The sequence below is a fragment of the Danio aesculapii genome, chromosome 4 (genome assembly GCF_903798145.1).
Source record: "Danio aesculapii chromosome 4, fDanAes4.1, whole genome shotgun sequence".
NCBI classification, from domain to species: Eukaryota; Metazoa; Chordata; class Actinopteri; order Cypriniformes; family Danionidae; genus Danio; species Danio aesculapii.
The window spans coordinates 3951793-3973489 of record NC_079438.1 but is presented as its reverse complement, the minus strand read 5'-3'; the positions used below and the strand labels follow the sequence as shown (position 1 = coordinate 3973489).

The following is a 21697-nucleotide window of genomic DNA, read 5'->3' as shown; positions in this document are numbered from 1 at the left end:
GTGAGTTTCTTTGGCGATGATGTGTACAGTGTTAGATTTTATATTTAGCGGACATTTGCGCTGAACACGCGGTGAATGCAACGCATCGAGATTCGGGCACCTTCTCCGAAAACACTCGATTGATCTCAGCTGGCGGATCAACATTTACCTCATGTCATGATCGCTGTCATCTGCGCCATTATTATTATTATAACTTTAGGTGAGGTTTGCAAACCTGTGCACTTTTCACTCTTCAGCCGTTTGCATTTCCTGCAGTAACAAAAGCTCCCTGTTATCTGACAGCGGGAAGCGTTGAGTGACTGACAGCTAATATGAACCAATACAGCAGCAGGGTAGAGCGATTCAGCAAGTTTATAGAGAAAATCAAATCAGATTGCACTACAACCATTATATTCAGACACACAAATGCTCCCAAATATATTATGAGGGCGCATAGATTACATTTCGGGCGCACTGGCGACCAAAATGGTTGCAATTTCGAGCCCTGTACTATAAGGACAGGTATTCAGACCACAACTGAACGTTTGAAGAAAATTGAATGCCTTATTATTGAGAATGAGCTATTATTGATGTAAATGCAGCCGTTCAAGGCGCATAATTGATTTATTACGGTATTGACGGTATTAGAAAATCCATGTCGTGGCGCAATGTCACACCGGTGATGACTATGACACCGGTGTACCGCCCACCCCTAATGTATATAGATACTTAAAAACTGTTGTACAGTAAGTTTTTATAACAGTAATATACACATTGTAGAAATGCATGATTGTCAAGTTTGTTTACATTTGTTAGACAGTGTGTATTTGTAGGACGATACTGTACACATTGTAAAAATGTTGTATTATGACAAAATTAATTGTCAAAAGTTTGATGCTTGAAGTCATTCATCTTAGCAAATCAATTTCTTTATATTACATTAACATTTGAAATTGTATTTGATTGGATATTTGATTAGATGTAAAGTAAAAGAATTAAGTTATTACAAAGTGAAAACATTAAGAGTAAAGAAAGTAAATTTGAAATTTCATTAAACTTAACTTCATTTGGTTCAAAGAGACTTTTTGCTTTGGTTAAGTAATGGAGAGTTAATTCTATTTAAAGTAAGAAAATTAAGTTGGTATAAAGTAAAGTAATTAGGTGTAACAAGTTGACGATTTGTTTTTACTTTGATCCAATGAAAGACTTTTTTCAGTGCATGTTTATATATTATTAAGAGGTCATTCTGGGTAGAGCGAGCGGTTCTGAGCGGATGAATCTTCAGATGGGTAATATTCCCGCTCCGCTCTGCTCACATGCTCTGCAGTGAGTACACACTATAACAGCGGAAAGCTCCTCTCTCATCCCTGCAGGAGAAACACACGTGCAAATGAAACTCCAAATAAAGCCCGACACACGGCATTTTAGAGTCAAACACACGGACACACATTAGGACAGAAACCCTTAGCAGCAGTTTAACATCAAAAATATAATGACTGTGATCACAAAGAGATTGTAAACGCAAGATAAATGAGAGCGAAAATGACCTCTGCTTCTCCACCTGCGTACACCACGCCACTGAGCGCGGGCTCACAGAGGGAAGCTTTACCGTTCTCCCGGTGTCACACTAATTACAGCCCCACCTACAACAAACATAGGAACTGTCGAACGGATGAAACAAAACATCAAGTGCAAGTTCTGCTGAAGTTAACTACTTGATAAAACATGTTTTACAAATAAATCAAGAAACAAATCTCTAAATAAAAAAATTTGACAGTTTTACACATCATTTTAGTGTTTGTAAGTCCTGTATGATAAATCCTGTTGGATTTTCTGACCATAGTGCAGTTATTTGTTCTGTATTCATGAATAATGTTCAGTCAAATAGTGCTTTTTTTTCATTTTAACGCTTCTTTAATAAGTGATAAACATTTGAAAGATTCTTTTATTTATTTTGGGGATGTTTTCAAGCAAGAAAAGTTTTCCTATAGGTCTTTACAACAATGGTGGGATTGTGGGAAGACTCAAATAAAGAATTTTTGTCAACAGTATACATTAAATGTTAGGAAAGAAATCTTTGAATGAATTAGAAAAGGAGATAAATGAACTGGAGAGTTTGTCCAATGATAATAGAGCTCATATTGAAACTCTTTCTTCAAAGAAAACTTCTTTGGCAAGATTGCTAGATATAAAAGCACAAGGAGCGTTAGTACGCTCACGTTTTCAGAGCCTCAATCAGATGGACGCTCCTACCAAATCTTTCTGTGATATGGAAAAGAAAAATAGTCAAAAGAGAATAATTTCTTCTTTAATTTCTGAAAACGGAAAAGAAATAACCGAATTGACTAAGATAAGAAATATTGCATCACGTTTTTATAAGAAATTATATATGGCTGAGATTACTAATGAAGCAGTATTGACTGACAATAGTTTTGTTGAAGGGTTGCCAAAGATAGATGAAGAAAGTAATGCTCTTTTAAAACTGCCTTTATCCACACAAGAATTTTACACAGCTTTAATGAATATGGAGAATGGGAAATCTCCTGGAGTCGATGGATTACCTACTGAATTTTATACAGCTTTAATGAATATGGAGAATGGGAAATCTCCTGGAGTCGATGGATTACCTACTGAATTTTATACAGCTTTAATGAATATGGAGAATGGGAAATCTCCTGCAATCGATGGATTACCTACTGAATTTCATACAGCTTTAATGAATATGGAGAATGGGAAATCTCCTGGAGTCGATGGATTACCTACTGAATTTCATACAGCTTTAATGAATATGGAGAATGGGAAATCTCCTGGAGTCGATGGATTACCTACTGAATTTTACACAGCTTTAATGAATATGGAGAATGGGAAATCTCCTGGAGTCGATGGATTACCTACTGAATTTCATACAGCTTTAATGAATATGGAGAATGGGAAATCTCCTGCAATCGATGGATTACCTACTGAATTTCATACAGCTTTTTGGCCCGTTATAGGAGAAGATCTTTTAGAAGTAATTAATGAAAGCTTGACAAAAGGTTATCTTCCTCTTAGCTGCAGAAGAGCAGTCATCACTTTACTCCCCAAAAAGGGAGACCTCCAAAATATCTCCAATTGGAGACCTGTTTCATTGTTGTGTACAGAATACAAAGTTATGGCTGTGAGATTTAGTAAAGTAATAGAGAAGTGACAAACTATGATCAAACATATTGTACACCAAATAGATCCATCTTTGATAACATAACTCTTGTAAGAGATGTTTTGGAAGTGATTTGGTATCAATACTGGGGTAATTTCTTTAGATCAAGAGAAGGCTTTTGACCGTGTTGAGCACTCATATTTATGCTACACGTTACAAGCTTTTGGTTTTGATCCTGGTGTTATAAATAGTATTAAGGCAATGTATTCTGGAATTGAGAGTGTATTGAAAATTAATGGAGGTTTGGTTAACCCCTTTAAAGTTCAGAGGGGGGTAAGACAGGGATGTGCAATGTCTGGAATATTAGATGTGCTTGCTATAGAACCCCTGTTACTTATGTTGAAAAACAATCTAAATGGGTTGACTTTACCAGGATGTAACAGCACCTTGTTTTTATCTGCATCCGCTGATGATGTTGTTGTTTTTATAAATAATGCTGAAGATGTAAAGTTACTAAAACAGACAGTTGACAAATGTACAATCATTTCATCAGCTGTAGTCAACTGGAAACAAAGTGATGCACTGTTGATTGGAAAATGGGAAAAAGGAAGTCCTGCTTTACCAGGAGGACCGCTATGGTAAAGAAACGGCATAAAATATCTTGGTGTTTCTCTCGGCGGGGAGTCATTTATACAAAAGAACTGCATAGGAATGGAAGATAAATGAACAGGGCGCTTAACAAAATGCAAATGGCTGCTTCCTCAGTTGTCTTTTAAAGGACGTATTTTAATGATGAACAATCTTGCAGCTTCATTGTTGTGGCGTAAGCTTCATGTCTGGATCCTCCTGTTGGTTTTCTGTCGAATATTCAAGCAGAAATGGTTCATTTCTTTTGGGACAAGTTGCACTGGATCCCTCAAAGCATTCTTTTTCTAGCTAATGAGGACGGAGGTCAAGGCTTAATACATCTTGCAAGTAGATGTTCGACTTCTCGTCATCAGTTTTTGCAGAAGCTCATGTTAGGGTCTGAAAGATTGGCATGGATACCTGTTGCTAAATGCATTGTGCGTAGAGTAAATGGAACGGGACTGGACATTGCTTTGTTTTTAATGGATTGTAAGAAACTTTATCTGAAAAGAATTCCTACTTTTTATCAAAGTCTTTTTAAAGTTTGGTCTTTGATTAAACATCAATGGAAGGAACCTTTAATGTCCATTTGCTGGCTACTTGAAGAGCCAGTCGTGTGTGGAGCACGCTTTGCTGTATCAGGTGATGATTTACCAGGTCTGATGAATATGCTGCAATAAAACAAATGTATACAAATCCAACATATTGTCAATAATACAGGGTCTGATTTTAAAGAAGTGGAAACAATGTCAACGTTTTGGGGGGTAAAATCTGTACGCTTTATGAAACATTTTCTAGATAAGATGAATAAGCTTTTAAATATGCAAGAAAAGAGTTTACTTGAAGAATATAATGTGAAATGTATGCTTAAAGTAACAAATGCTAACTGGCTAAAAAATAGAAGTGATCCAGTGTGGAGAGAGAAGTTAGAAATGACTGAATTAACAAAGCCAGTATGGAATGTCCTTTATAAAGCACCATTACCTAACAGAGCGGGTGATCTTCAATGGAGGAGACTCCACGGGGCCATAGCAGTCAATTCTTTTGTTGCTGTGCTAAATCCTAATGTTGGAGAAATGTGTCTGTTTTGTGATGAAAGAGAGACAGTTTTTCATTGCTTTATGCTTTGCTCCAGACTTTCCTCTTTATTTAATATTCTAGAACTTCTGTTTTTAAGGTGGTATTTACAACAAGAGATTTTATTCTTGGGTACAAATATAGTTGGAGGAAAAGAGTTCAATGTCAGTTGATTCATTTTAGAGTTGGTGCTGCTAAATCTGCCATTTATGTTAGGAGAAAAAACTAAACGGATCAAAAGGGAGATCAAGAAATGGTTTCAGTTCTAAAGAAAAGGTTCAAATCCCGATCAATAACTCAATAATCGAGTACGCTTTTTACAAACAAATGAGCACATTGGACATTTCTGAATTTGAGTGGTGTTGTGATAATGCGCTGTGTTTTCTGGATGAACAAGAGCTCATCTTCTCACATATACTGATGGAAGATGGAAGATTTGGTTATTTATTATTATCTCCTCACTTTATTTGATTACTATTTTTCCTCTGATAAATAAATTGATGTGAGATTGTTTTAAAAATCATTTGTTAAAGAGCCCATATTATGGGTTTTTGAAAATGCCCTTCCATGTAGTGTGTCACACAGCTCTAAGTGAAGTGAAATATCCAGCTCAGGCTTAAATCTGTAAGTGTACAGTGTTTAAAACTATTGATTCATCTATAAAAGAGTCGACTCATAGTGCTTCAAACGAGTCGAGTCATTAGGTGTTTCGTGATGACGCAGCTACGAAACACAAGTAGTTGCACGCGCAAACCCGGGAGATTTGAAACCTGCGGCCCCGCCCACTAACAGAAAAAAAGTCTCACACACACACACACACACACACACAGACACACACAGACAGACACCGGTGGAATGAAGTCACGCTGTGCAGATGGAGATTATGGACAGTTCACCCACAGATGAAACCTCAGCAGTATAGTCCAGTCTTGAGCAGTTCGAGTGCTTCTGGAAACTACATGCTTACAAAGAAGACTTCATCAGTTTATTAAAGGAAGGATCAGTAAAGACTGTCAGAACATGGATCAGTGCATCATGGATCAGTTTCTTCCCCCATTTCACCAGTGTAAGTACGTGCGATTAAAATTATTGCCTCGTTTACTCTAGCTTGCACATTCTGTATTTAGTTGTGTTTTGTTACTTGTAACCGCGTGTGCTGTATCAGGTTATCTCTTTATATTCTCATATCGCGTGTAAAGCCACGTTGAAAACGCGACGCGTGCCGCTTTGATTACGTATCGTCAGCTGTTTACACACATGCAACGCTCAAGTTTCAAAATATTTCAGCTCAGGTTCGAGGTGAGGTGTATAAATTGCACCCAGCAAGCTGAACTTGCGCTCTAGGCGTGTGTGTGGTGTCCTCAGGTAGGAGTAATGTATGTGTGTGTGTGTGTGTGTGTGTGTGTGTGTGTGTGTGTGTCTCCTCGTGTGTGTAACGCACGGGTATTCGCGCATATAACTGAGCGCCGCGCCCTCTCAATTCAGCCGCTCCTCTATGGACGCGCCGGTCCTGTGTGTGTGTGTGTGTGTCTCCTCGTGTGTGTAACGCACGGGTATTCGCGGATATAACGGAGCGCCACGCCGCGCCCTCTCTATTCAGCCGCTCCTCTATGGACGCGCCGGCCCTGTGTGTGTGCGCGAGTGTGTGTGTAACGCACGGGTATTCGCGGATATAACTGAGCGCCGCGCCCTCTCTATTCAGCCGCTTCTCTATGGACGCGCAGGCCCTGTGTGTGTGTGTGCGTGTGTGTGTGTGTGTGTGTGTGTGTGTGTGTGAAAAGAGCAAGAAGACTGTGACTGTGACAAGAAGCCTAGATCTCCTCGCCAGTTCTTGGACTTTTTGCTCAATAAAATAGTTAGTCGTCAGTATTTTCTAGTCCATCGTCTGTGTTTACATTCACCCACTGGCAGCCAAAATCCACAATGAAGCGTGTGTGCACTGTGACTACTTTTATATTGTAGATTAGCAGCTGGGCATTTCACTCTCGCGCTGAAGCCTTGTCCGTGTCGACCAATCGCAGCAGGCTGTCCAATCAGCGCAGATTAGCTTCGCGCTGAGGAGGGGTTTGGGAACAAATGAATCGCTGAACGATTCATATGAGAGTCGCTGGGATAATTAGGTACAAATAAATGCAGATTATAAGACCATCAAAGTGTTTTTAGATCTTGCATGCATATTAGACTGTTGTTGGAGACCCTTACAACCTACATAGGACCCTATTTCATGTATAATATGGGCTCTTTAATAAAAAGGCTGTCAAAAGTAAAAAAAAAAAAAAAGTCTCTCTCTCACACACACACACACACACGCACACACACACACACACACACACACACACAGCTCCTGCAGAGGGTAAATCTCTCGTCAGTCTTCAGCTCAGTTTCACTGATGATCCAGAATTATAAAGCTCAAACCCAGGGCAGAGCGGCTCAGTGAATGTGGTCTGGACTGAGTGGATGAGGCTCATTGTGTCTCTATAGATGTTGTAGAAGATCAGAGTTCCTGCACTGTGATCCACAAACACTCCTATTCTCCTGCTGAGCAGCTCTACTGGGAGATCAGTGTGTGTGTTATTGTGTCTGAATGAGAAACTGGAGGAAGAGCAGCTCAAACTCCAGGACTGAGCATTAGATCCAAACCAGCACTCAACACCTCGTCTCTTCCTCCTGATGCTCTTATATGACACTGATATATACACATGATCTCCACTCCAGTCAGTCTCCCAGTAACAGCGTCCACACACACTCTCTCTGCACAACACCTGAGACCAGACATCAAATCTGTCTGGATGATCAGGATACGGCTGATCCTCTAACACACTCTTCACCTCTCTGTTCTCCTCAGACAGAATGAGACGAGTGTGTGCTGTGTTTGGATCCAGTGTGAGGAAACAGACATCTGAACACAAGAACACACACATTAATAACCACAGCTGTGTGTGTGTGTGTGTGTCTGTCTGTATGTATGTGTGTGTGTGTGTGTGTGTGTGTGTGTGTGTGTGTGTGTGTGCGTGTGTGTCTGTAAGAGTGTGGGTGTGTGTATGTGTGAGTGAGAGTCTGTGTGTGTGTGTGCGTGTGTGTGTGACGGTGAGTGAGAGTCTGTGTGTGTGTGTGTGTGTGTGTGACGGTGAGTGAGAGTCTGTGTGTGTGTGTGTGTGTGTGTGTGAGTGAGTGAGAGTCAGTGTGTGTGTGTGTGTGTGTGTGTGTGTGAAAGAGAGGGAGTGTGTGCATAACCACAGCTGTGTGTGTGAGTGAGTGAGTGAGAGAGAGAGAGCGTTTGCGTGTATGCGCATCTGTGTGCGTGTCGCTGTATGTGTGTGAGAGAGTTTGTGTGTGTGTGTGTATGTATGTACATGTTTGTGTGTGTGTGTGTGTGCGCATGCATGCGAGCGAATGTGTGTGTGTGTGTGAGTGTGAGACAAAGTGTGTGTGTATGTGTGTGTGTGTATGTGTATGCGTGGGAGCGAGTGAGTGCGTGTGTGTGTGTAGTCCTACATTTGCCTGGTCCTGCTGTAATCCTCGTGTGTGTGTGTGTGTGTGTGTTTGTGTGTGTGTGTGTGTGTGTGTGTGTGTGTGTGTAGTCCTACATTTGCGCGGTCCTGCTGTAATCCTCGTGTGTGTGTGTGTGTGTGTGTGTGTGTGTGTGTGTGTGTAGTCCTACATTTGCGCGGTCCTGCTGTAATCCTCGTGTGTGTGTGTGTGTGTGTGTGTGTGTGTGTGTGTGTGTGTGTGTGTGTAGTCCTACATTTGTGCAGTCCTGCTGTAATCCTCGTGTGTGTGTGTGTGTGTGTGTGTGTGTGTGTGTGTGTGTGTAGTCCTACATTTGTGCAGTCCTGCTGTAATCCTCGTGTGTGTGTGTGTGTGTGTGTGCGTGTGTGTGTGTGTGTGTAGTCCTACATTTGTGCAGTCCTGCTGTAATCCTCGTGTGTGTGTGTGTGTGTATGTGTGTGTGTGTGTGCGTGTGTGTGTGTGTGTGTGTGTAGTCCTACATTTGTGCAGTCCTGCTGTAATCCTCGTGTGTGTGTGTGTGTGTGTGTGTGTGTGTGTGCGTGTGTGTGTGTGTGTGTGTGTAGTCCTACATTTGTGCAGTCCTGCTGTAATCCTCGTGTGTGTGCGTGTGCGTGTGCGTGTGTGTGTGTGTGTGTGTGTGTGTGTGTGTGTGTGTGTAGTCCTACATTTGCGCGGTCCTGCTGTAATCCTCTCGTCTCCTCCATGGTCCAGACTGTAAACACACACAGATGGAGAGAATGAGCTGTTTAGTTTCCCCCTCAGCTAATAAGCTAAAGCTAGCACTGAGCTGCTCAGCTACACGCTCCAAACTCTTCAGCTAAAACACACAACACTTGTTGGTTCCAGCCGGGATGCACAATGAATCTAACACAGTGCGTTCTTTTCCTCTGCTGTTGGTGAAGCGAGCGCAGATACTGCTCATGTTGATGGAGACACCCTGCTGCAACATTCATTTATTACAGTGATCACACTTAGCTTTGCCATCGTTCTTCAGCACATGCAGCCTTTGAGCACATGTTGCAGTCCATCTCTAAACTATGTTCAGATTATTAAAGCTGCTTGCCAGCGCCCAAGTTCCTGACAGATTAGCAAGTGAAAAATACACATGTGTGCACAGAGAAGAGGAATCCAGATGTTGATTTTAGAACAAGAGTCTGAACATTAATCCAAGTGTCTGATTCCAGAATCTGAATCCATCTTCAATCCCCAACCCTATTCCTGACCTGATATTGGAGGATTCTTCAGCACAAATGGAGGAAGAAGTTTCTCTGCTCAGCTCAAATGCTGAAACTGTACAGTGTGTCCCGCTTAATGTCACAACTGAGCCAATACACTCCAACATTTACAGAGGAGATTCATTTCACACTCAATGATTTGCTCTTCATAGACATGACTGGAATACTCTACAAGCTGTATCTTCTGTCTGTCCTCACCCCATAACCCTCACAGAAAACTGAAGATCAGAAAAGAGCTTTCTAGTGTCTTTTTAAAGCCCTTCAGTGGAAAAGCACAAGGCCAGTGATGCTCCACATACTTGAGTTTGTCCAGTGTGTAGTTTGGATCCTCCAGTTGTTCAGAGAGCAGCTTGACTCCTGAATCTCCTGGATGATTGTAGCTCAGATCCAGCTCTCTCAGGTGTGAGGGGTTTGAAGTCAGAGCTGAAGACAGAAAACCACAGCCTTCCTCTGTCACCATACAGCCAGACAATCTACAAACACAGCAATAGTCCACATCACACAGTTGGACAATCACACATCTCTTTGTGTTGTGAAGATGCTGACTGCTGTTTCTGCTCATGTCAACAGCAGTGATCAACACACACACACACACACACACACACACATCCTGATCAGCTCTCCTTATTGATCAAGCCCTCACATCAGCAAACACACTCACACACTCAACAAGGACTCCACATCATCTGTAGAACTGTATATCAATAGAAATAAAATCACACCCCTGCACATTTGGGCTCCACATCTGGTAAGACTTAAGGGCTGTTCACACGGAAAGTGATGTTGAATGTTGACACCCACAGACATCGTCACAACCTGCTAAAGTTTTCAAAAAGTGAACTAAGACTGCAACTATTTGGGGAAATCTCTATAAAAGCTCTTCAAATCTGATTTGGATTTAAAGGAATTGTTTTTCCTCTTTAAAATAGGATTTATTCTTGTGTTTAAAGCTTTTGTCATTACGCTACTTCAGTGTCTCAGACTCATTCACAAATGATTATTAAATGCTGGATTAATGCACAAGAGAGTTTGGCCAACACGTTTTAGAGCATTTCAAATATAGATTATATGTGCACGCTGTAGAAGTGCACATACAGCCGCTCAGCATAATGGAGTACAGCCCATTCTGAAAATCCAGATTTTCCTCCATTTCTCAGTCAATATAGGCAGTGTATTTTGGTGCATTTAAACAAAACAGATTTATTAAACAGAAATATTTATTACAAGAATATTTTAGTCACCAAACATATTCAGAAATTGAAAGATAACACAATTAAATTCAGGCTAAATATTGCAAAAAACCCTACAAAATTTGAGCTGAATTCTTCCATTGTTTTGCTTCTCTTGATTTTTCCTCTTTTTTCATTTTGTATTGAATATTTTTCTAGAACAGATCAATTTGAGTGGACCAGTTTTTGGAGCTTTATCAGAAGTTATTTTGTTAGATGAGCTCCAGATTTGGCTAATCTATTGTATATCCACAAATATAATATTGTAGAGCTTCCTATTTCAAATAGGAATGTAAAAGAGAGATTAGTGAGGGCTGTACTTATATATGCTGAGCACTGTATATTGTTCACCCAGAGTGTTTACATGGTCACACAGCAAGTCATACAACAAGCATTTAGTTTGGGCTAGCTGTTGCAGATGGACATTGCTGTACACTGCCCTTGATGGGTGAGTGGGGGAGTGTCTGTTGTCTCTCCAAGTGTCAATTATTCATGAGCATTGTCACTCACGCATACCGCTGAGATCACCCAAAACAAAGCCAACAAATCCTAGATCATTTGTAATGTTTTCTTTGAATGAGAGAACAGAATCATTTTCACATAATTGTGCAGTAAATATTCCAGCCTACAAGACTGCTTACTCTAAAGTCTTGTTCAGGCACATTCAGTCTGCTTTTTGGACCTTATTTCAGCTATTTTGTCCTCTAAAACCTACTAACCACACAGAATATTTATTTCTAAAAAACACAAGCATGTACACCAATATTTCTCACATATTATTGTAGCACAGTTTGTGCTGAATACAAATAAAATACATGTTGGCCAGTACTATGAAAGAAGTAGCTGAAATAAGCACAAATGTCAGGGCATGTCAAAACATCTCAGGGGTCCCAAAATCACCTCAGAGCCCTGAGGGTTAACTACAGGTATAGTATGAGCAGTGTGAAACATAATTACTGATCAACCATAATTCCTGTTATCTGGGGTTTACTATCACCCAGGGTTAACATGTTCAAGCATGAAAAGCCCTAATATGAAACTGTCTGACTGTAGTTATTGTAGAGTGGAGAATCATTTACCTCAGTGTCTCCAGTTTACAGTGTTGACTCTTCAGTCCATCAGAGAGAAGCTTCACTCCTGAATCCTGCAGGTCATTGTTACTCAGCTCCAGCTCTCTCAGGACACAGTTTGAGGATTGTAGAGCTGAAGACAAACTCTCACAGCACTGAACAGTGAGATTACAGCCCTGTAGCCTGTGTAGAGGACAAACACAATATGTATGTGTTGATCTGGAGTGTTTAATAGTTTAATGTATGAATGTAGTGACTGGTTTAACTTCACTAATTAGTGAGCACATCTGGTGATTTGAGCTTTAAACAGTATTAATGTCTATAAATTTGATTTATTTTAATTAAATATTGTAAAGATTTATTTATACAAAATGTTCAATCTTAAAATGAAAAGATATTAAAGTTTGAGGACAAACTTTATGGTGGCTTGAAAAGCCGAGTCTGAGTTAGCATGTTACTAGCATGAATTAGCAAGTAACTAGCATGATTCTAACATAAATTAGCATGTAACTAGCATGATTCTAGCATGAATTAGCATGTTACTAACATGTTTCTAGCATGAATTAGCATGTTACTAGCATGTTTCTAGCATGAATTAGCATGATTCTAGCATGAATTAGCATGTTACTAGCATGTTTATAGCATGAGTTAGCATGTTACTAGCATGTTTCTAGCATGAATTAGCATGTTACTAGCATGATTCTAGCATGAATTAGCATGTTACTAGCATGTTTCTAGCATGAATTAGCATGTTACTAGCATGTTTCTAGCATGATTTAGCATGTTATTAGCATGATTCTAGCATGAATAAGCATGTTTCTAGCATGAATTAGCATGTTATTAGCATTATTCTAGCATGAATTAGCATGTTACTAGCATGATTCTAGCATGAATTAGCATGTTACTAGCATGTTTCTAGCATGAATTAGCATGTTACTAGCATGATTCTAGCATGAATTAGCATGTTATTAGCATGATTCTAGCATGAATTAGCATGTTATTAGCATGATTATAGCATGAATTAGCATGTTACTAGCATGATTCTAGCATGAATTAGCATGTTACTAGCATGTTTCTAGCATGAATTAGCATGTTACTAGCATGATTCTAGCATGATTTAGCGTGTTACTAGCATGATTCTAGCATGAATTAGCATGTTACTAGCATGATTCTAGCATGAATTAGCATGTTACTAGCATGATTCTAGCATGGATTAGCATGTAACTAGCATGATTCTAGCATGAATTAGCATGTTACTAGCATGTTTCTAGCATGAATTAGCATGTTATTAGCATGATTCTAGCATGAATTAGCATGTTACTAGCATGATTCTAGCATGAATTAGCATGTTACTAGCATGTTTCTAGCATGAATTAGCATGTTACTAGCATGATTCTAGCATGAATTAGCATGTTACTAACATGTTTCTAGCATTAATTAGCATGTTACTAGCATGTTTCTAGCATGAATTAGCATTGTATTAGCATGATTCTACCATGAATTAGCATGTTTCTAGCATGAATTAGCATGTTATTAGCATGATTCTAGCATGAATTAGCATGTTACTAGCATGATTCTAGCATGAATTAGCATGTTACTAGCATGTTTCTAGCATGGATTAGCATGTTACTAGCATGATTCTAGCATGAATTAGCATGTAACTAGCATGATTCTAGCATGAATTAGCATGTTACTAGCATGATTCTAGCATGGATTAGCATGTTACTAGCATGATTCTAGCATGAATTAGCATGTTACTAGCATGAATTAGCATGTTACTAGCATGTTTCTAGCATGAATTAGCATGTTACTAGCATGAATTAGCATGTTACTAGCATGATTCTAGCATGAATTAGCATGTTACTAGCTTGATTCTAGCATGAATTAGCATGTTACTAGCATGATTCTAACATGGATTAGCATGTAACTAGCATGATTCTAGCATGAATTAGCATGTTACTAGCATGTTTCTAGCATGAATTAGCATGTTATTAGCATGATTCTAGCATGAATTAGCATGTTACTAGCATGATTCTAGCATGAATTAGCATGTTACTAGCATGTTTCTAGCATGAATTAGCATGTTACTAGCATGATTCTAGCATGAATTAGCATGTTACTAACATGTTTCTAGCATTAATTAGCATGTTATTAGCATGATTCTACCATGAATTAGCATGTTTCTAGCATGAATTAGCATGTTATTAGCATGATTCTAGCATGAATTAGCATGTTACTAGCATGATTCTAGCATGAATTAGCATGTTACTAGCATGTTTCTAGCATGAATTAGCATGTTACTAGCATGATTCTAGCATGAATTAGCATGTAACTAGCATGATTCTAGCATGAATTAGCATGTTACTAGCATGATTCTAGCATGGATTAGCATGTTACTAGCATGATTCTAGCATGAATTAGCATGTTACTAGCATGAATTAGCATGTTACTAGCATGATTCTAGCATGTTACTAGCATGTTTCTAGCATGAATTAGCATGTTACTAGCATGTTTCTAGCATGAATTAGCATGTTGTTAGCATGATTCTAGCATGAATTAGCATGTTTCTAGCATGAATTAGCATGTAACTAGCATGATTCTAGCATTAATTAGCATGTAACTAGCATGTTACTAGCATGATTCTAGCATGAATCAGCTTGTTTCTAGCATGAATTAACATGTTGTTAGCATGATTCTAGCATGAATTAGCATGTTACTAGCATGACTAGCATGTCACTATCGTGTTGCTAGCACCTTTCTAGCAAGATTAGCATGTCAGTAGGATGTTAAAACTGTTAGCGTGTGTTAGAATAGCTAGTCACAGTCTCTGGGACAGTTGCTAGGGTGCTGAAATTGGTTGCTAGGGAGTGGCTAGTAAGTTTAAAGGTAATCAGTGATTGGCTGCTGGCTAGACTGAGTTGAATGAGGCCAGACTCTAGTCTGTAGGACAGTCTGATGCAGAGTTATGAGCTCACAAAGGTTGATCCAATGTTAAGTCAATGGGAGTCTTTTACAATGGAAGTCTATGGGACAGTTGCTAGGGTGCTGTAAGTGGTTGCTAGGGAGTGGCTAGTAAGTTAAAAAGTCATCAGTTATTGGCTGCTGGCTAGACTGAGTTAAATGAGTCCAGTTAGAAGTCTGTAGGACAGTCTGATGCAGAGTTATGAGCTCACAAAGTTTGACCCAATGTTAAGTCAATGGGACTTTTGGGATTTTTCTGGGTCGTTTTTCGGAAAACCCAAGGTCGGATCAGTTAGAAAAGATATAGCAACCCGAGTCAGACCAGTTTGAAGGTTTGACGAAAGTTTGAAGTATGTAGCTTGAAAGGCCTAGGAGGAGATACACTTAGAAATTAGTCTCAGAAGAAGAAGAAGAAGAAGAAGAAGAAGAATAACTAGATATTAAAGTTTGAGGACAAACTTTATGGTGGCTTGAAAAGCCGAGTCTGAATTAGCATTTTTTTAGCATGAATTAGCAAGTAACTAGCATGATTCTAACATAAATTAGCATGTAACTAGCATGATTCTAGCATGAATTAGCATGTTACTAGCATTTTTCTAGCATGAATTAGCATGATTCTAGCATGAATTAGCATGTTACTAGCATGTTTCTAGCATGAGTTAGCATGTTACTAGCATGTTTCTAGCATGAATTAGCATGTTACTAGCATGATTCTAGCATGAATTAGCATGTTACTAGCATGTTTCTAGCATGAATTAGCATGTTACTAGCATGTTTCTAGCATGATTTAGCATGTTATTAGCATGATTCTAGCATAAATTAGCATGTTTCTAGCATGAATTAGCATGTTATTAGCATGATTCTAGCATGAATTAGCATGTTACTAGCATGATTCTAGCATGAATTAGCATGTTACTAGCATGTTTCTAGCATGAATTAGCATGTAACTAGCATGATTCTAGCATGAATTAGCATGTTACTAGCATGATTCTAGCATGAATTAGCATGTTATTAGCATGATTCTATTATGAATTAGCATGTTACTAGCATGATTCTAGCATGAATTAGCATGTTACTAGCATGATTCTAGCATGGATTAGCACGTAACTAGCATGATTCTAGCATGGATTAGCATGTAACTAGCATGATTCTAGCATGAATGAGCATGTTACTAGCATGTTTCTAGCATGAATTAGCATGTTATTAGCATGATTCTAGCATGAATTAGCATGTTTCTAGCATGAATTAGCATGTTATTAGCATGATTCTAGCATGAATTAGCATGTTACTAGCATGATTCTAGCATGAATTAGCATGTTACTAGCATGTTTCTAGCATGAATTAGCATGTTATTAGCATGATTCTAGCATGAATTAGCATGTTACTAGCATGTTTCTAGCATGAATTAGCATGTTACTAGCATGATTCTAGCATGAATTAGCATGTTATTAGCATGATTCTAGCATGAATTAGCATGTTACTATCATGATTCTAGCATGTTACTAGCATGTTTCTAGCATGGATTAGCATGTTACTAGCATGTTTCTAGCATGAATTAGCATGTTGTTAGCATGATTCTAGCATGAATTAGCATGTTTCTAGCATGAATTAGCATGTAACTAGCATGATTCTAGCATTAATTAGCATGTTACTAGCATGATTCTAGCATGAATCAGCTTGTTTCTAGCATGAATTAGCATGTTGTTAGCATGATTCTAGCATGAATTAGCATGTTACTAGCATGACTAGCATGTCACTATCGTGTTGCTAGCACCTTTCTAGCAAGATTAGCATGTCAGTAGGATGTTAAAACTGTTAGCGTGTGTTAGAATAGCTAGTCACAGTCTCTGGGACAGTTGCTAGGGTGCTGAAATTGGTTGCTAGGGAGTGGCTAGTAAGTTTAAAGGTAATCAGTGATTGGCTGCTGGCTAGACTGAGTTGAATGAGGCCAGACTCTAGTCTGTAGGACAGTCTGATGCAGAGTTATGAGCTCACAAAGGTTGATCCAATGTTAAGTCAATGGGAGTCTTTTACAATGGAAGTCTATGGGACAGTTGCTAGGGTGCTGTAAGTGGTTGCTAGGGAGTGGCTAGTAAGTTAAAAAGTCATCAGTTATTGGCTGCTGGCTAGACTGAGTTAAATGAGTCCAGTTAGAAGTCTGTAGGACAGTCTGATGCAGAGTTATGAGCTCACAAAGTTTGACCCAATGTTAAGTCAATGGGACTTTTGGGATTTTTCTGGGTCGTTTTTCGGAAAACCCAAGGTCGGATCAGTTAGAAAAGATATAGCAACCCGAGTCAGACCAGTTTGAAGGTTTGACGAAAGTTTGAAGTATGTAGCTTGAAAGGCCTAGGAGGAGATACACTTAGAAATTAGTCTCAGAAGAAGAAGAAGAAGAAGAAGAAGAAGAATAACTAGATATTAAAGTTTGAGGACAAACTTTATGGTGGCTTGAAAAGCCGAGTCTGAATTAGCATTTTTTTAGCATGAATTAGCAAGTAACTAGCATGATTCTAACATAAATTAGCATGTAACTAGCATGATTCTAGCATGAATTAGCATGTTACTAGCATTTTTCTAGCATGAATTAGCATGATTCTAGCATGAATTAGCATGTTACTAGCATGTTTCTAGCATGAGTTAGCATGTTACTAGCATGTTTCTAGCATGAATTAGCATGTTACTAGCATGATTCTAGCATGAATTAGCATGTTACTAGCATGTTTCTAGCATGAATTAGCATGTTACTAGCATGTTTCTAGCATGATTTAGCATGTTATTAGCATGATTCTAGCATAAATTAGCATGTTTCTAGCATGAATTAGCATGTTATTAGCATGATTCTAGCATGAATTAGCATGTTACTAGCATGATTCTAGCATGAATTAGCATGTTACTAGCATGATTCTAGCATGAATTAGCATGTTATTAGCATGATTCTAGCATGAATTAGCATGTTACTAGCATGTTTCTAGCATGAATTAGCATGTTACTAGCATGATTCTAGCATGAATTAGCATGTTATTAGCATGATTCTAGCATGAATTAGCATGTTACTATCATGATTCTAGCATGTTACTAGCATGTTTCTAGCATGGATTAGCATGTTACTAGCATGTTTCTAGCATGAATTAGCATGTTGTTAGCATGATTCTAGCATGAATTAGCATGTTTCTAGCATGAATTAGCATGTAACTAGCATGATTCTAGCATTAATTAGCATGTTACTAGCATGATTCTAGCATGAATCAGCTTGTTTCTAGCATGAATTAGCATGTTGTTAGCATGATTCTAGCATGAATTAGCATGTTACTAGCATGACTAGCATGTCACTATCGTGTTGCTAGCACCTTTCTAGCAAGATTAGCATGTCAGTAGGATGTTAAAACTGTTAGCGTGTGTTAGAATAGCTAGTCACAGTCTCTGGGACAGTTGCTAGGGTGCTGAAATTGGTTGCTAGGGAGTGGCTAGTAAGTTTAAAGGTAATCAGTGATTGGCTGCTGGCTAGACTGAGTTGAATGAGGCCAGACTCTAGTCTGTAGGACAGTCTGATGCAGAGTTATGAGCTCACAAAGGTTGATCCAATGTTAAGTCAATGGGAGTCTTTTACAATGGAAGTCTATGGGACAGTTGCTAGGGTGCTGTAAGTGGTTGCTAGGGAGTGGCTAGTAAGTTAAAAAGTCATCAGTTATTGGCTGCTGGCTAGACTGAGTTAAATGAGTCCAGTTAGAAGTCTGTAGAACAGTCTGATGCAGAGTTATGAGCTCACAAAGTTTGACCCAATGTTAAGTCAATGGGACTTTTGGGATTTTTCTGGGTCGTTTTTCGGAAAACCCAAGGTCGGATCAGTTAGAAAAGATATAGCAACTCGAGTCAGACCAGTTTGAAGGTTTGACGAAAGTTTGAAGTATGTAGCTTGAAAGGCCTAGGAGGAGATACACTTAGAAATTAGTCTCAGAAGAAGAAGAAGAATAACTAGATTATTAAAGTTTGAGGACAAACTTTGAGGCTGGCTTGTGAAAGTCTGTTGATAATAGTTTATTTAGTTTAAAGTAGTTTTAAAAAACACGAAAAGATAGATAGATAGATAGATAGATAGATAGATAGATAGATAGATAGATAGATAGATAGATAGATAGATAGATAGATAGATAGATAGAACGATTAGCATGTCATTAGCATGATTCTACTATGAATTAGCATGTTATTAGCATGATTCTAGCATGAATTAGCATGTTACTAGCATGATTCTAGCATGAACTAGCATGATTCTAGCATGAATAAGTCTGTTATTAGCATGATTGTAGCATGAATTAGCATGTTACTAGCATGATTCTAGCATGATTTAGCATGATTCTAGCATGAATTAGCATGTTACTAGCATGATTTTAGCATGAATTAGCATGTTACTAGCATGATTCTAGCATAGTTTAGCATGTTACTAGCATGATTCTAGCATTAATTAGCATGTTACTAGCATGATTCTAGCATGAATTAGCATGTTACTAGCATGATTCTAGCATGAATTAGCATGTTACTAGCATGATTCTAGCATGAGTTAGCATGTTACTAGCATGATTCTAGCATGAATTATCATGTTACTAGCATGATTCTAGCATGAATTAGCATGTTACTAGCAAGATTCTAGCATGAATTAGCATGTTATTAGCATGATTCTAGCATGAATTAGCATGTTACTAGCAAGATTCTAGCATGAATTAATATGTTACTAGCATGATTCTAGCATGAATTAGCATGTTACTAGCATGATTCTAGCATGAATTAGCATGTTATTAGCATGATTCTAGCATGAATTAGCATGTTACTAGCAAGATTCTAGCATGAATTAGCATGTTACTAGCATGATTCTAGCATGAATTAGCATGTTACTAGCATGATTCTAGCATGAATTAGCATGTTATTAGCATGATTCTAGCATGAATTAGCATGTTACTAGCGTGATTTCAGCATGAATTAGCATGTTACTAGCATGATTCTACCATAAATTAGCATTTTACTAGCATGATTCTAGCATGATTTAGCATGTTACTAGCATGATTCTACCATGAATTAGCATGTTACTAGCATGATTCTAGCATGATTTAACATGTTACTAGCATGATTCTACCATGAATTAGCATGTTACTAGCATGATTCTAGCTAGAATTAGCAAGTTACTAGCATGATTCTAGCATGAATTAGCATGTTACTAGCATGATTCTAGCATGAATTAGCATGTTACTAGCATGATTCCAGCATAAATTAGCTTGTTGCTAGTCATTGCTAGCATGTGAACCATACAGGATTTATGGTGTGCTAGCATGAGTCAAATAAGCCAACCCCCGCTTCTCTACGATGTTCTGATGCTGAGATATAGCTGCTGTTATATCGTTGCTAGGTTAGTCTGTTTTGTTGCTATGGAGTTGATTGACAGCTTAGACTGATGATGTATCAAAGCTTCTTGCCAGTATGAAGAGTTAAAAACAACCCCCATGTCTCTACAACACTGCAGCATGATGATATCAATCTGGGCCTTTATAATGGAAGTCTATGGGGACCGTTGCTAGGGTGCAGTATCTGGTTGTTAGGGTGTGGCTAGAAAGTTAAAAGGCCATCAGTGATTGGCTGCTGGCTAGACTGAGTTAAATGAGCTCAGCCATTAGTCTGTATGACAGTCTGATGCAGAGTTATGAGCTCACAAAGTTTGATCCAATGTAAAGTCAATGAGCATCATTTGCAATGGAAGTCTATGGGACAGTTTCTAGGGTCCAAAAGTGGTTGCTAGGGCGTGGCTAGAAAGTTTAAAGCTCATCAGTTATTGGCAGTTAGGTAGTCTGAGTTAAATGAGCCCAGTTAGAAGTCTGTGCGACAGTCTGACGCAGAGTTATGAGGTCACAAAGTTTGCCCCCATGTTAAGTCTATGGGATTTTTCCGGTGGTCCCGGGACGTTTTTCGGGAAACCGAAAGTCGGATCAGTCTGAGGAGATATAGCAATCCGAGTCCGAATAGTTCGGAGGTCTGGTGCGAGTTTGGTGGTCATAGCTTGAAAGCTCTAGGAGGAGATAGAGTTTAATTTTTAGTCTCAGAAGAAGAATAATAATAATATTAATAATAATAATAATAAGTTTAAATAGGATAACAGTAGTCTGGCTTGCTACACAAGCCAGCCTAATAATAAGTTTAAGATAGATAACAGTATGCTGGCTTTTCAAGCCACCATAATAAAACCGTCTCATTAAAATATGGAATATAGCTTTTCTATTGAAGATCTAAAATTAGATATGCATTGTTTATTTATATCATAAGTAATATGTTAAATGTGTCAGCAATCAATACACATGTAAGAACAGTCTCCATCTGAAAATGCAGGAGTCTGCAATTATTCAGCAAACCCTTTATTAACAAGGTAAACTACGAGTATTTTTGACCAGTCTGTTGAACAGTTTCAAGCCATTAAATCTTTGAAAGGGCTTAAAATAGTTGTATACCATCTCTATAAATGAGTTTGTTTTATTTAAGATCATTCATCATTTATAATGTTCTTTAGAGCTGTAATGCACTCCAGAATCTGACAGATTAATTAGCTGTAGGCTCTAGATCAGTCATCTGAAGCGTTGTCATACAGTGTTATGCTGGAGTTCATCAATAGTCTTGCATTTACTGACACAGACTATATCTGAGAGGTTTGGAGGAAATTCACACTTTCCCCCTGTAGAAAAACATCTTAAGAGCAATGTTCAGTGGCTCAATGTGTTACAGCGGTGTTTTTAAAAGATTAAACCCTTTATTGCTATATATATATATATATATATATATATATACACACAGTTGGTAACACAATATGTAACTGTCTGTGTGATATTGCTGAGTGGA

The 21697-nt window shown here is 38.6% G+C and overlaps 1 protein-coding gene across 1 annotated transcript; it reads right to left on the bottom strand.

The window, feature by feature from the left end:
• Positions 1-3776: 3776 nt before the first annotated feature.
• Positions 3777-12046, bottom strand: LOC130222000 (tripartite motif-containing protein 16-like). The gene is made up of 4 exons (XM_056454606.1): positions 11873-12046; positions 9864-10037; positions 8995-9041; positions 3777-7718 (listed from the first exon to the last, which is right to left on the bottom strand). The coding sequence occupies exons 2-4, from the start codon at positions 10022-10024 to the stop codon at positions 7192-7194; spliced, it is 735 nt and encodes a 244-aa protein (XP_056310581.1). The 5' UTR covers positions 10025-10037; positions 11873-12046; the 3' UTR covers positions 3777-7191.
• Positions 12047-21697: the final 9651 nt, after the last annotated feature.

Coding starts and splice junctions, on each gene's coding strand:
- LOC130222000 (XM_056454606.1), bottom strand. CDS start 10,024: ATGGTGACAGAGGAAGGCTGTGGTTTTCTGTCTTCAGCTCTGACTTCA. Junction 9,042..9,863: donor TACACACTGGACAAACTCAA/GTATGTGGAGCA, acceptor GTGTGTTTACAG/TCTGGACCATGGAGGAGACG. Junction 7,719..8,994: donor TACAGCAGGACCGCGCAAAT/GTAGGACTACAC, acceptor TCTTGTGTTCAG/ATGTCTGTTTCCTCACACTG.